This window comes from Alligator mississippiensis, chromosome 2 (genome assembly GCF_030867095.1).
Source record: "Alligator mississippiensis isolate rAllMis1 chromosome 2, rAllMis1, whole genome shotgun sequence".
Classification (NCBI taxonomy): Eukaryota; Metazoa; Chordata; order Crocodylia; family Alligatoridae; genus Alligator; species Alligator mississippiensis.
In genome coordinates, this window is record NC_081825.1 from 92,419,268 (window position 1) to 92,434,805 (window position 15,538).

General features: G+C 42.6%; 1 protein-coding gene across 2 annotated transcripts in view; it reads right to left on the reverse strand.

Moving 5' to 3' along the window:
- The window catches only part of GLRB (glycine receptor beta), a 73,875-nt gene that overhangs the window by 41,906 nt on the left and 16,431 nt on the right, over positions 1-15,538 (reverse strand). For both annotated transcript variants that reach the window (XM_059721939.1, XM_059721938.1), the window contains exons 3-4: positions 10,029-10,135; positions 5,164-5,231 (exon numbers count right to left, since the gene is read on the reverse strand). In XM_059721939.1, the coding sequence (XP_059577922.1) occupies positions 5,164-5,231; positions 10,029-10,135 (175 nt within the window). The remainder of the gene's footprint in view (positions 1-5,163; positions 5,232-10,028; positions 10,136-15,538) is intronic.

Sequence of the window (15,538 nt, forward strand, 5' to 3'; positions counted from 1 at the left end):
AAGTTTACTGTCTTCCCAGCAAAACAGAAACTGCTGGACTTCATGAAAATTTGGGCTATGTTTATATTAACTCCTATGCTTACAGGAAAAGAAAACCAATACCAATTATAATTAATGTTAAAGAAATAGAATAGTGCTTTCCTTAAAACACATGCACATTAGGAAAAAAAAAACACCCTCCTTTTATGTAAATATTTAATTGATTTAATTGGAACAAACAAGTAGGAGGTTACCTTAAGTCTTATAAGACTATGAATAAAAATATGACTTCAGTAAGAATCATATTTATGGAGAGGCTTCCCACTGACTTCCACAGACCAAGGATTTCTCCTTACAAGGAGACATATATTGGATAAAGTAGTTCTAAATTTTAGGGATAGGTCCTCAGTTGGGAAAAGTGTCACACATCTGTGGCAGGCATCAGCTGCAGGTCTGAGGGCTTTGTTGCATAGTAATTTTAAGCAGCACAGGGAGCTCATAAACCCTGGACTGTCCGCACATTAAGACATGTAAACCTGTTTTAAGCACCCTTTTTGCATCTCAAAGTTACTCCACTCCAGGGCAGGTTTATCTCTGATCTGTGTTACACAGTTTGGGTCCCATGAATGTGTGGCTACTCCACAGAGATAAACCACCTACATTTCAGTCCTCCAGCATTCCAGGATGCAATGTCCCCTCCCCCAACCCTCCTGTTCTGTATGGACAAACTTTACGCCCCCTGAACTCGACTGCCTAGGGGGTGGTACTGATACCAAGTTAACTCCTCCTCCCTTCCCTGGGGGTCTGACCTAGCAGGCAGCTCACAGGGGCACAGACCAGTCTGGGAGGGATGGCTAGTGGGGCTGGAGAAGGGAGCAAAGTAGGGAGCAAGACTGGGATTTCCGTGAACCGGGTTTTCTACCCTGGAATAAGGACAATATCCCTGTGAGATATTGCTACCCAATCTCAAGCCCAATGCCAATGCCAATCCCAATTCAAATTGATTAAAATAAGAGACTTTCTATAATTTACTTACTCTTTCTTTTTACATTATTGTTTTTCTTCTTTTATTTTAGTGGCTTCAGTATCTGACTTCCTTAATTTCACCACCCAGTCCCCCAGCTGCCATTCCCACTCATTGCCTCTCCACCTTCCATTTCACTACCCAGTCCCCATCATTAAAACTCTATCCCTTCAAGCCTCATGCTCCCTCCCCACAAACCACCTCTGCAACCCACCCCCACCTAGAACAGGAATACAAGCCTGTCCTGGCTTGCCAGACCTGTTGTGGCAACTCACAGCTGTAGATCCTAGTCAGGCCCCTGCTCACCAGCCCTCTAGTAGCCAGTCACATCTGTGCAGATTGGGGACAGCAGAAGGTTTTTAGCCTGAACATTGAACTATTCTAAATTCAAGCTAACACTAACACTGATCACATTTGAGAGGTTTATAGTATAATGTGTAGCAAAGCCCTCACTCTATTAATGTCTATCTGTTCTTAAAGATACTTTTCTATAACCATTTCCAAATATGGAATAGTTGCTTTCACAAGCCCCACACCATGATCTCTAATGTTTCCAGACACATACCAACCCTTTTCTCCCCTCTCTCTTTTTTTAGGATTCACTTAAATCTGTAGAAATGCCATGACATGTCTAGAATTACAGACATGCTGTAACATGCCTCGCCATAGCTGTGGCTGGGGGAAGGGACCCTTAGTCTCCCAGAAAGTCAGAGAACACATATTAGGCCACCTTCTCTTTGTTGGGAGCAATGGACCTCTTCTCTACTTAGATCTAGGCACCTACTTGAAAAATAAGGATCCATCTGCTCCCTGACTAATCGAAGATACCAGCAACAATACTTCCATCTGCTTCTATGATTTATCTCCCTGGATCCACTCTTTCCCTCCTGCCAAATGCAGAATTGCCATCTGTCACAACAGAAATTTAGGTTGGATATTAGGAAGAACCTTCTCACTATGAGGGTGGCTATCCTGAGACAAACTACCAGAGAAGTTGGAAGATTTTAAGAGTAAGGCCCCTGGCAGATATTCATTTAAATGAGCCAGGATATCTGCTCCCCAATCCCAGCAATTGTGCATCCTGCCATGCCAGACATGCATGGTGGGAGGTACAATTTTGGGATAGGGAATCAGATCCTAACTGTACCCTACCTACCAATGAACCAGGAAGTTGAAAGCTGGATGCCCACAGGTGTGCATCGGGGACTGACAATTAGCTGGTTGTTGGCCCAGTGGGGCCTGCAATGGAGCCCATTTGTACCCCAGCACAGTCTCTGGCTGGAGCTGACCATCAGCCTAGTGGGAACATCACCCGTGAGGTCCCCAACCCACACTGACAATCAGCTGATTGTTGGCCAGGCAGGGACCACAAATTGGGGCTGGTTTGGGACCCTGTGATCTCTGTCTTGAGCTGGCAATCAGCTGGTTGTTGGCCAGTGGGGACTGCACTGCGTTTGGTTTTCGACTCTGGTGGTGTCCCCAGCCTGAACCAACAATCTGCTGATTGTCAGCTTGGCCACATGTTAAATTTAAGGTGCCATACAAACCATTTGATGATTTTTTTTGACAATTTAATTTAGGAAAAAAATGAAAAAAATAGATGTCAAAATGCCATCTTTGATACTTGTACAATGAAAAATTTTTTTTTGTTGTCAAATTATTTTCATTTTGAAGCATACTTGATCTGATAGAAATATAAGAGAATAAAAATTAACATTTGGCATTTTGAACTTATTGATGTAAAACATTTTTTGACCTACAACATTTAAAAAAAAATTATATTAATTAAAAACATTTTTGCTTTTCTTTCCTGTCAAAATCTCAAAATGTATTTGCTGATCGACTTTAGCAATACATAACAAGAGTTAAAAGCTGAGCTCTTGCAGAACAAATATGACAATAAAAATTACTAAATGAAAGCAATAAATGAATGATAGGTTATGCATGATTGGCTTTAACAAATAATTTGAAATAGCACTCCCTAATAGATACTAAGCAAGTTGAATGTTTATTACAAAATGATAACTGAAGATATCAGAATTTAATGTGTAGAGTTTAGGTGGGTGGAATGTAGGGGATTATGACTAGTATTACTGTTATAATTAGTCTTGTTTGAATACAGTCCTCTAGAGTGACAGGACCCCCCAAAATGGAGGAAGAGTCTGCTGCAAGGATGTCAGATGATGAGAACAGGAGACAGAAAAGTGGAAGCAGCAGAAAAAGCATGTCACAGCCTGAATCAAGAATCCAGAGTCACCCACCCTGCACAGAAACACATGCCCAGGTTACAACAGAGTCTGTCGATCACAGATTGGCCTCATCAGCCATCTTCAGACCCACAGATAAGATAATCGTGGAAGACAATCATGATTGTCCCATGACTGTGAGGGATTGCCAAAGTAGAAGAAAGCAAGAGAGATGAGGAAACAAAGGCAAACTGATGAAATTCAGAGATTAAACTGCAATCCTGCAGGATATTAGCAGAGCTGCAAACATGACTGAGGAAAGTATTATAATATAATGGGACTTAAAATTATTAAAATTTTATCAAAAATAAAAGATTCATATTTTAAATATGCAAGGTAATAGATCTGGGGAAATGATCCAAAATGTGATATTCAACTTGAGAGAAAAACATCTGGAAACCAGTATACAGAGACAATGTAAAAAGTGAGAGTGAAAAGTAAATGAGATGTGAGTTTGGAATGGAATGCAACCGTCAAAATGGTCCGTGCATTCTATGATTCAGATATAGGGTGTGCTGTATTTAAGTTACAGGTACTTGTCCAAATACCAAATTGCTAGCCTTGATATTTATTGCATATGAATCTAACAAGTGGAATGGAGCCAGCAAGGAACAGAAGCCTGAAGCAGACTGGAGAAAATGGAAAATCCTTAAAAACAGAGTCCCCATTCTCTAATAAAATTCCTAATTCTTCTAACTGAAATGCCAGTCGTTCACATTAGTTCTGTCAATGTGAACTAAGATACTACATATTGCTCAAAACCAGGCAAAAATGTTGGGGCTAGGTCCAGAGAAGTATTGAAGTACCCAATGCCTATTTAGGTACCCTCACTGAGGGCTACACAAGAGAAACATAGGCATTAGATAGGCTCCTAAGCACCCTTTTGGACCTGGTACTTTTTGTCCATAACAGAGTGCTTTTCATTTTAGCAGTCAGAAAACACCCCCAGCTATACAGGGTCATTTACATGGGGCTCAGAAATGGTATAGCAATTCAACTACAGGTGTTAAATCACTTTGCATGAGTCAAAATAAATTAATCATCACCATGAATGTACTCACTTAGGAATAAAGTATTTTTAAATCGCTTTACCCCTAAACTACTTAGTTTCTAAGGTGCTCCCCTGTCTTACCTTCTGCCTGAGTTCAAATTAAAAGAGCTTACCACCTCTCTTTATTCCTGAATAGGAATATTCACATGGGCAATTACTGAATTTATAGCTTTAGCATTCACTTTATCCCTTTAACTGATTGATGTAACTATCCTTAGTATTCTTGTGGAGTCCTCAGTTTACTCTATCTTGCATCCTTTATAACAAACAAAGGAAAGAGTTCTCAAATCTGCATGGATACTTTATTCCTCTACTTTTTCTTCTATTTTTCCACAGTACTTACTTATATCCTCAGGCTCCTGCAGAAATTAAATAACTTATATACTATATATTATATTTGGTACAGCCACTTATTTTCCTTATCTAGTCCAATCTCTCTCCTTAATAACTGTACAAATAGTGACAAAATGACACTGAAAGAGGTCACTGATTTCATGCTAATAAACCTCAAATCCTCCTGAACTGAATAGCTTAATTAAAATAAAACCATATTTCACACTTTTCAGAAGCCAACAGCATTCCTTTATTTTTATCTTTCAAATACATTTTTGCTTTCAGATTCTAAATCCTCTAAAAAGTAATAAACAGAATTATTCATGAATAACTAATACAACAGATAGCTATGTTTATGGCATAAAGATAGCGAGTCCCTCTATAAATCCCAATCTGTCTGTGTATAAACAAAGTAACCATTTATATGTATAAATCATAACCCTCTGGTTAGAAAAGGTTAAGTTTTAATTGAATTTAATTAGAAATTTTGCATGAGTTAAATGTAAATATTCATCAGATTATACTCTTACCATAGTTGTCTCCTGAATTGAGCCGAAGCTGTTAATGAAAATGTTGACCGCTACGTCAACTGGAATCCCTAAAAAAAAAATGAAAAAAAAGTTAATTCTATTGTTCAACATATAGGGCAATCCTCTTCTGAACTAGTGAAAATGTACACCATCCTGGCAGTGGAAGAGAGTCCTTAAGTTATATATAAATTATACTCACCTGAAGGCCATTCCAAAGCCAGATAATTTCAAAGTACATTTTGTGTAAATATGAATAAAAGCATTTGCTGGTCTGTGGAAATGGTATTTAATCCTTCTACAGTTACTAAAAGTAACTGAGACTTATACGAACTATTTTCATGTTACTGATAAAAATCTGAACAACTGCTTAGCCTAAAGCTTTAAAGAGAGAATATTTGTGCACTTTGTACATTTTTCAATTCCCATAATTATTCTATTATCATATGTAAGTATGTCTGTGTAGAGGCTAAAAGTACACCATTTACAGCTTATCAGTCCCTAGCACAAGGCTTCTCTACTTTGCAGATTCCAACTTGCCAAAAGGATATTCTAGAAACCAAAATTTGTCAGGGCATTGGCATGTTCTACTTTTGCTGCTTCTTCTTCAACCATGCTCACTGTGCCCTAAGACCAGGTAGGGACATTATACTTTTACCATCATAAGTGATCAAAAACTGGTCTATACCTATAACAAAAGTTCAGCACACACGGACTGGTTTAAAAATGGCAGAACTTGGTCTAAGTTTTGCTCCCCCCCACACACACAAAGGGTGCATCCAGACGAGCCCGCATGTACATGCAGAGGTCCCATGCGTCATCAGGCTGGGCTAGTTCCATGGAGGCAGGACCCGGCCCGGCATGACACGTGGTCCCTGAGAGCAGCACTGAACCCTGGGTGAAAGCTCAAGTGGCCCAGAGCTGCCCAAAGGCACATGGCCTCACGCTGAGCTGGGCCAGGCCCGCGCAACGTGACACAGGCAGTGCCAGGTGTCAGGCAACTGGGGCTGAGGCCAAGCTGTGCTGCTCTGCGCCATGGGTGGGAGGGATGCCAGGAGGTCCCTGGGCACCTCGATAGTCACTGATGCTGCGGGGAGGGGGAGGGGGGGGACTGTGGGCCATGCAGGGGGGAATGTGGGCCATATGTGGGGAGCATGTGGGCCCTGAAGGGGGGGTATGTGGGTCTGTCGCAGGGCACCCCGGTGCCCCTGCTCCTAGAGAGGAGAAACTGCCAGGGAGCGAGTGAGCGAGCCCTGGCCTGACATAAGGAGCCCAGCTGAGGGTTGCCCGGGTAGCGAGCCCAGCTGAGTGTTGCCGGAGCAACTAAGGGGAGCCAGCTGCCTGTAGGAGGCAGGGCCTGGCTCTTATAAAGCCCAGGGCTGAGGCCAGGCTGGCAGTTCTTTGCTAACAGCTGGAGAGGCAGGAGCTCCCTCAGCCAAGATATGGGAAGAAGCCTGAGTTGCAAGTATAGCTCATGATAGCCCTGGAGGCTTGAGCCACGATACTAAGTTATGGCCACGTGGCTTGTAGTTATGTTATAGCCTAGAGGCTTGTACTTTGAGTTTGTTTGGCTCTGTGTATTACACCGGAGGTGGGTGAGGCTGTAGGGGTTGAAGGAGGCCTCATAAAGGGCCCCATGGGAGTGTGGGGGCCCCAGCGCCCGAGGAGGGCGCAGTGTTCTCATCGGGGACTCACAAGGGAGTGTGAGGCCCCAGCGCCAGTGAGGGCGTGGTCTAGCGCCAGGAGGGCGCATCATTCTTATAGCGCCAGTGAAGGCGCAGTTTGCGCGCCAGTGCAGGAGCAACTGGCGGCAAGGAGCGCAACCAGTGGGTTGCGGGCGGGGAACGAAGACCCCGGGTTGTGTGCGGGGTACGTAGACCCCAGCCCCGGAAAGGGGCAGCTTGGTGAGGCCCCAGTGTGGGCATGACGAGCCCCAGAAGGGGGCACTGCTAGGAAGCCCTAGCATAGATGTGGCGAGCCCCAGGAAGGGGGAGCGCACTCTAGAGGAGCCCAGCGTGGGCCCAATGAGTCCCCAAGAAAGGGGGGACTATTGAGAAGCCCAAGGTGGGCACGGTGAGCCCCAAAGAGGGGGGGGGGAGTGCCATATTGAGAAGCCCGAGATGGGCGTAGTGAACCCAGCCGTAGGCTAGTGTGGCAACACCCCTCAAACAGAGGCAAGGTGCTGCGGTTGTCCCTGAGGAGAGGGGATAGCAGTGCGACGAGCCTGGGTCAGAGAGGGTACCCGTGCGGTTGGCCTGAAGGACCGGAGGCCCGCTAAAGGATCCGTGAGGGGGACCACACTTTTAGAGAAGGCCCAGAGTGGGCTTGATGAGAGTCCCAGTGAGAGGCTGGGTATTGGAGAGAGCCCAGGAGTGGGCTAGACTACAGGGGAGGCCCAGGAGTGGGCGAGATTACAGAGGAGGCCCAGGAGAACGGGCATGTAACGTGACAGACCAACGTCCAGCACATCTGCGAGGCTTGGGGCGTGGTATTAGAGGTGGTAGGAGCCACACATAGCCCATAAGGCTAGGGTGTCCGGGGAACACCCACCATATTGGGAGACCCCCAGGGGGTCCAGGAACACACTGGGACAGAGGTCCCGAGTAGCCGTGCCCAGGGAGTCATAGGCAGCCTCCCAACCTTATATTTTCCAGCAAGACGTGGCGGGCGAGAATAAGAGGGTGCCTTGGGCTGGCCTTGACACAGAGCAAGGGACCCCGAGGAGATCATGGCCCTCCTGCAGGACCCTGCCGTGACAGGGTCCATATGGTGGGGTGCCTGTGGGCTTACAGGGGGACTGGTGGGCTGTGCAGTGAAGCATGTGGACCCTGTAGGGGCACATGTGGGCTCTGCAGGGGGGCATGTGAGCCCTATGGGGGGCTGTGGCCCTGTAGAGGGAAGCTGTGACCCTATAGGGGGGGCTGTGGCTCTGTGGAGGAACTGTGGGCCCTGCAGGGGAGGGGGTGGCTCCATTTGGGGCCAAGAGGACATGCTTTGATAGTTCAAAGCAGGCCACTGCAAGGAGCACATCTTCTGGGCAATAGTGGCCCAGTTGGCAGAACAGAGGCACCCCATCTGTGTCTGTCAGGGGTGCATCCATAGGGCCACAGGTCCAAGGGGGAGGATGCTGCCACAGGTGGCAGCAGGTCACACCCAGGCAGCAGCCCCCACTTCCAGACTGCTGCAGTGGGTAGAGGGTACAGGGTTCACTCCAGGTTAGGGCTCCTTCATCAGTCCAGCTGGCATAAGGGGTAGTGTCCCCAGATACCAAGTGGCTGGGCCTCAGAAGCTCCTGAAGGCAAGTAGCTGCTCACCAGGGCAGGTTTTTATATTGCTGGGGCCAGGACAGGGCAGGTTTTTATATTGCTCTTTTATACAGCCTCTAACTCCCCACTGAGATCAGAATCAGTCTATTTGTTCAGGAATTAAATTAATGAAAAAGCAATATATACACCACCTTATGGTTTGATTGTGCACTAATTTCATCAGGTTCAATGTTGTAATTTTGTAAATTCACTTGCAAGTCACTGAGATGACTGTACACTGTACTCAATTACAGAAATATGCATTCTATTTAATGTTTAGTGCTGCTGTTTCTTACTAACACTGACCAGTGAAAGCCTGGCTTCCATGCTATGCATAGGATTGATGCTATGGTGTGCTGAGAACTTCTACAAGTGCAAGAATGCTCTATACTCCAAATTACTTCAGTTCCTCAAAGGTTTGGACACAAAATGCTGGCCAAGTAAATCAGTCATGGCTGAGAAATATTTTAATATGGGTAATCACTTGTTAAAAATATTGTTTTGTTTTGTGTTTTTTCTTCTTCCACTTTCCTAAAAATTGATGTAACAGCTGTCTTCTTTTTCCTCAGTCTTGATTTTTTTTTTCTAGACTGGCAGCATATAATAAATGAAAAATTTGGTAAGCTTTAAGCCTGTGGCTGATAATGGCAAATTGATACAAGTCTGCTCAGAAAGATAATCAAGATTATAGCTCTCTAGAGTAGCTTTCTCTATGCCTGTATTATGATTATATTTGCGCGCGCGCACACACACACACACACACACACACACACACACACACACACACACACACACACTTAGTTAATTTTTAGTGGAGCAAATGTCACTGTTACAAACTGCAATGTAAGAACTTATAATAAATTTGTTTATACTTTCCAAAGGGAAAAGAATCTCATTCCTGGAAAGCTTACATTGTAGTTGTGTGAATTATTAGATATTTTGTAGAAAACATGTAGTCCTTTAATAACTGTAAGTAGAAAGGAGTTATATTTGCCACCAAGGAAAAAAAGTCACTTGTTTAGAAACAAAAAAAGCCGTATATTGAAAAACATAATAAACACATGAACCAGATGCAATTCAAAAGTATATCAATAATGTCTGTCAACATATATTTAAAAGAATTGCACCCATCTAATTTCTGTCTGATTTTGGAACTACTAATTCTGTACATTGCACATTCTAAAGCAAGATTACCGAAAATGACCTGCATAAAAGGTCAGTAAAACTGTTTAGGATGTAAAAAGATACTTACAATTGAAAATCATATTTAAACACTAAATAAAAATCATTCCTAAAACCTATATAAATGTCATTAATATTACAAAGGAATTACATTAAAACTTTAAGATATCACCCTATATACTCTATGCATTATCAGTATCATGGAATATCTATCAGCTGAAAAGGGTATGTGCACCTCAGCAATTTCACATCCTTTTCAGAAATGTAATCCTACATAATTTTTTTTTTTTTAGAAATCTAGTTGGCACTGACTTTGTTTGTGAATAAGAGAAAAAGAAACGTTAACTTCAAATGATAGAAAATGTCTAAAATGTGACAAACCTTTGAAATTCGGTCTTATCCTGGGATCATAAGTGACCAATAGCCTATTCAAGATATTGCTGGTAGAATTAACAGGTACTCTTGCAAGGTCTTCAGCTGATTGTTGGCTGTGTAAAAAAAAAAAAAAAAAAAAAAAAGTATATTTGTTACTATTAAGTTGGCAAGAACTGCAAATTTAAATCTACATTTAATATTTCAAATTCATGCCATTCAAGTTACTGCTAAGGCCACAAATAATAAACTTCTACTAAAAAGCAACCTTCTCAAATACTTGTCTTATTTTACTAATACACTACAGCAATGACATTTCAATATTTTTTCCCAGATGTTATAAAAAACCATGAAAACACTAATAATTCCTCTGGTTGTAAACAAAATAAAAAACTAAAAATAGTGAAAATGCACTACTGGTTCTTTTCACCATAAACACCACAAAGGCTTTAAATTCCTCATTAATAGAAAACAGCTAGTGGAATATTTTTGGGGACTTTCAGATTAGAAACATAAACCAGCTGACAAGGAACTTCTAGGAGCTAAAACACAGGGATTTGGCAGTCTTTTGCTTTCAAGTGGACGAGCCAGCTATCCCACAGAGTTAGAGCCATTGCATAACTTCATTGTTAAGCACTGATGAAGCTTTGCTATTAAAAAGGGGCTGCTGGTTCTCATTTTACTTCTGCAGGGGGAAGTGTAAAATCCTACATTAATCTTTTCATGATTATTCATGTTTTAAATTAAAATGATTACTAAAATTAAAAATTTAACATAGGATAGGTAAGAATAACATATAACTTGGCATAGTGGACACCATGCCTAATAGTGTACACTCCTACCCACATAGGACATGTGCATAATATCTAAGTAATTCTTACACCTTTAAATGTGTAACACATTCATTTTGTATCAGTCTGGTTTATTAATCAAGATAATGTGCTGTAACAAACACACTTCACAGCAGTCTGTTACCTTTAACTACCCAACTAACAAAGTCATAACAATCATATCCAGTTATTCTAACAAGATCTATTTTCTATAAACTTATGTTGTTTGGCTTTGCCTACTTTGTTCTCTTTGAATTTGTTAGGAATCAAGGCCTAAATCAGCCAATCCATTATTTTCCCTAGGATCAACGTCAGGTCTGTCAGGTCAGTAATTACTCCTGCTTATTTTTTTTAATTGGCACAACATTAGTCTTCTTGCAGTCCTCTGGAACTTCCCCAGTGTTCTAAGATTTACTGAAAATGAAGAAAATCCAAGGAGCTTTTCAGGTATGTCTTTTAATATTTTTAATGCAAATTTTCTATTATGTTAAATAAGTAAAATCTATGTATCACTTAAAAAAATATTTCTAGTAAGTAAACTTCAGGTTCTTATAGAGTTTTGATCAGGGGAGGAATGTTTTAAGTTTTTTATAGGGGTGTAGGTTGTAGCCATGTTGATCTAAGGACATAGGCAGACAAGGTTCTTTGGGTGAATCTGATATCTTTTATTAAACCAACTTAGATAGTTGGAAAACATATTTTTTAAGCAAGCTTTCAGGTTCAAAAACCCTTTGTCAGGTTGGTTTTGCCCAAGCCAAACAGGTGGCCAATGTACCACAGGCTGGTGGGTATGGCCAGCTTCAACAGGGCGAGGGCTAGCTGGGTGTCTGTGGGGAGAGGCAGCCACATGGTGTTGTCCTGCCTCTCCAGGTGTGGCTGGAGCTGCTCCAGGAGATCCCAGAAGGTGGCCCGGGTCATCTCAAAGGACTCCAGCCATTGCTTATCATCCCAGGCGTGCTGGACGATGTGTTGCCACCAGTCCTGGCTGGCCTCCAGAGGCTGCAGGGCTGGAGATGCAGGAGAACAAGGGCAGCCCCAGTAGTGGCATCCTGGAACCCATCATTAGCATCCCTGGTGGGGTCCAGCTAGGTGGACAGGGTAGAGGCTGCAGGTGCATAGTGGCAGCCCTAGGAGGGTACATGGCAGGCAGACAGGCAGTCACTGTACATGGAGGAGCCAGGAGGAGTGAGACAGCCATGGGTCAGGTGGCAGTCGATGCAGTGGGCCAGCAGGACCAGTGCGGAGGCCAGGAGCATGGGGCACTGGTTGTTGCTGCCAGGGGTAGCCATAACATGGCTGGTTGTTGCTGGAGGAGTAGCCATAACATGGGGAGGAAGAGGCAGTGAGAAGAGCCCTGTCGCATACTGTCCTTGCACTGCACATGCTGCTCCTAGTCAAGGCAGTGGCTGGCCAGAAATTAGTGAGCAGGGATGCCTTTCAAAAGGACTGCCAGTTAGTGGCAGCTGCAGCTGGAGCCTGGAGCTCCCCCTGGTGCTGGCAGGGGCCCATTGCAGGGCCCCTGGAAGCAGAAGCAGATTGGCAGTAAATCTGCTCCAGCTTCCCTGCACAGACATCTGCCTGGCACCATTTACTCATGAGTAAACTGGTGCCACAGCAAATGCACACAGAGATGTGCTCTGTGACAAATATATACTATGTAATTCCATAGATATGTTATGTCGGCTTCAATCTACAGCATTTCAATGTCTCAGTAATTCCCTAACAGGCAAAATTCTTAAGAAATTGAATAATATTTTAGCCCATATTTTTATTAAAAATATGCCATCTGGGTGCCTAAAGATAGTAAAAATTGTGTTTTAAAACAATAGCATTTAACATGGCATTCTCTTTCACAGCCAAGATCTCGTAATTGTCCTCTTAAAGTAGTATAAGAAATGGATGTATTATGGTGCCATAGGTTTTTATTTACATACTGTCAGAGGGGAAAAAGAGAAATCTGAAGGTGGGCCTTCATTCTTCAATAATAATAATTCATTCAATTCCCCTTAAAATTGAAAAGCATTTATTAGATATTCTTTAGGCAGGTTATAAGTCTAATCAGCATTCTGAGTCCTTCCCAAAAATAATACAAGCTTTCATAGTTTCATAGTTGGTAGAGTTGGAAGGGACTGAGGAGATCATCTAGTCTGACCCCCTGCCATGGCAGGAAAGAGTACTGGGGTCAAACGACCCCAGCCAGATGTTCATCCAGGCTTTTTTTTAAAGACTGCCAGAGTAGGAGCCAGCACCACTTCTTTTGGAAGTTGGTTCCAGGTCCTAGCTGCCCTGACAGTGAAATAGCACCTCCTAATGTCTAGCCTGAAACTACCCTCCGCTAGCTTGTGTCCGTTGTTTCTTGTAACTCCCGGAAGTGCTCAGGGGAACAGGGACTCTCCCAATGCCTGCTGGTCCCCCTTGACTAATTTGGAGACTGCCACTAGATCCCCTCTCAGCCTTCTCTTTTGGAGGCTGAACAGGTTCAGGTCCCTCAGCCTTTCGTAGAGCCTGCCCTGCTGCTCCCTGATCATGCGGGTGGCCCTCCTCTGGACCATCTCGATGCTGTCCACATCCCTCCTGAAGGGCAGCGCCCAGAACTGGATGCAGTACTCCAGCTGTGGTCTGACCAGTGTCTCATAGAAGGGGAGGATCACCTCCTTGGACCTGCTTGAGATGCATCTGTGGATGCACAACAAGGTGTGGGTGGCCTTCCTGACCGCGTCCCCACTTTGTCGGCCCATGTTCATCGTGGCATCAATGATGACTCCAAGATCCTTTTCTGTCTCGACACTGGTGAGAAGAGAGTTCCCCAGCCTGTTGGTGTGATATAAGGTATTATATCAGTTATAGGCTCACAGGAAAGCAGGGCTGGAAGGGAGCTCATGTGATCATCTAGTCCAGCCCCTGCTCAGGGCAGGTTTGTCCCTTACTAAACCAGCCCAGTCAAGTTTCTATCTAATTTGCTCTTGAAAATTGCCAGGGATGGAAATCCAATTACAGAACTAATGCATACCAATGCAAATGGGAAATATAAGGTAAAAATAGCCTTAAAATTAAATGCATGCAATTTGGAAGTCTCTAACAATTTCTAGGTTAGTTACCTGAATTCTATTTAACCTGGAGAAAATCAGAATAGCTATCACTCTCAAATATAAAATGCATTTTTTATTTATTTATGGCTTTAGACCACTCATTGCTAATGTGAAATAACATAAAAATATTTATCAAGATGTAAAGTTGAACATCACCAACCAGACTGGGTTAAGCACCACAAGAATATTCCCAAAACAAATATTATGACCCTATCTTAATTAAGATTACATATTATTTCTTTATAATCTTCATCTGCTACAGTGGGATTAATATACAATGCTTATTTTCATTTTTTTCTTTACACATATTCATTGATTGTTGAATTCAATATGTATTCTCCAACAATTGCTTCTGCAAAATTTTTCTTTCTCCTTTAGTTACATTTGTAAAATACACCTTACTCATCTCTAGCAATGGATGAAGGAGGGCGAGAAAGGCCTTCCATTTTCTAAAAATTTCTCAAACATCATGTTTACGAATCCCTACATTTAATTTTGATCAAATGAAGAGATTTGTTTAATTTTTTCAATGTTTGTGTTTGCCACTGATCATTGGCTATGACCAGTGAAAGTATCTTGTATAAATAGAGCCAACAATTTTGGATTACTTTCTTTTTGCAGATGTCACAGAAAAAAATAACATTAAACTGAAAGAGAAATCTTTTTTCCGTTACAAATTCCTGAGACCATTCTGTTTCACATTTGAAGGAAAACAGCATGAAGAAAGGATGACAGGTGGTATCTGGAAGAGTCAATTGATTCAGTACTGAACAGCATCATGCTACACTGATATCTGTGAAGGCTTGTACAATCTTAGTTAATCATGTAAAAGTGTCATGGAGTTATCTATTTCTCACTTGCACACAATCACACACATTCATCTCTGGACAAAGAGAACCATGAAGCTGTTTGCAGTTGCTGCATAAAGAGATAAGAAATTAGAAATTCACACTCTGATGTACTTTTTGATCCTCCAATGTCTTGTCTACTTCTGTTCCCCAGGATAGTTCTTGACTAGCAAATAAATAAGAATTAAAGTGGGAGAAACTAAGGCAGAAATAAAAAATCAATCGCCCTTCTTTACCCTATTTGTAAAATTGTAGAATTAAAGTAGATTCTATTTGCTAACACACATCCATTTTAGTTTTGCTGAGATGCTAAATTTCTGTGCTCTTATACTGTATGCCATACTGGGTTCATCTACACATGATCACTAGCTATGTTGCTGTAGTGGCACGCTCCCCGCTTACAGCGTGCCGCTATGGTGACATAGTGGGGAAATCTTCAAGTGTGTCACGCATACAGCACAGTACAAGCAGTTACTTCCATGTTTTAATATTTCCAAAAGGAAGTACTAAAACACAGTGCAATAACAATGTTGCTGTACAGCAATGTGTAGATACAACCACTGATACTTGATAATATAGATCCTGCTTTGTTTACAAGGAGGATAGAATTTTCCAAAGGAGCTCAGGACCAGAGACCAGTATTAAAAAGTGACTTGGCATATATCTATATTGTTTCCAGGAACACAGCTCTCAGACATGTCCTGACACAGCAAATCCAGAAATGGGACAGTGAAACTGCCTTGGAAGCACCC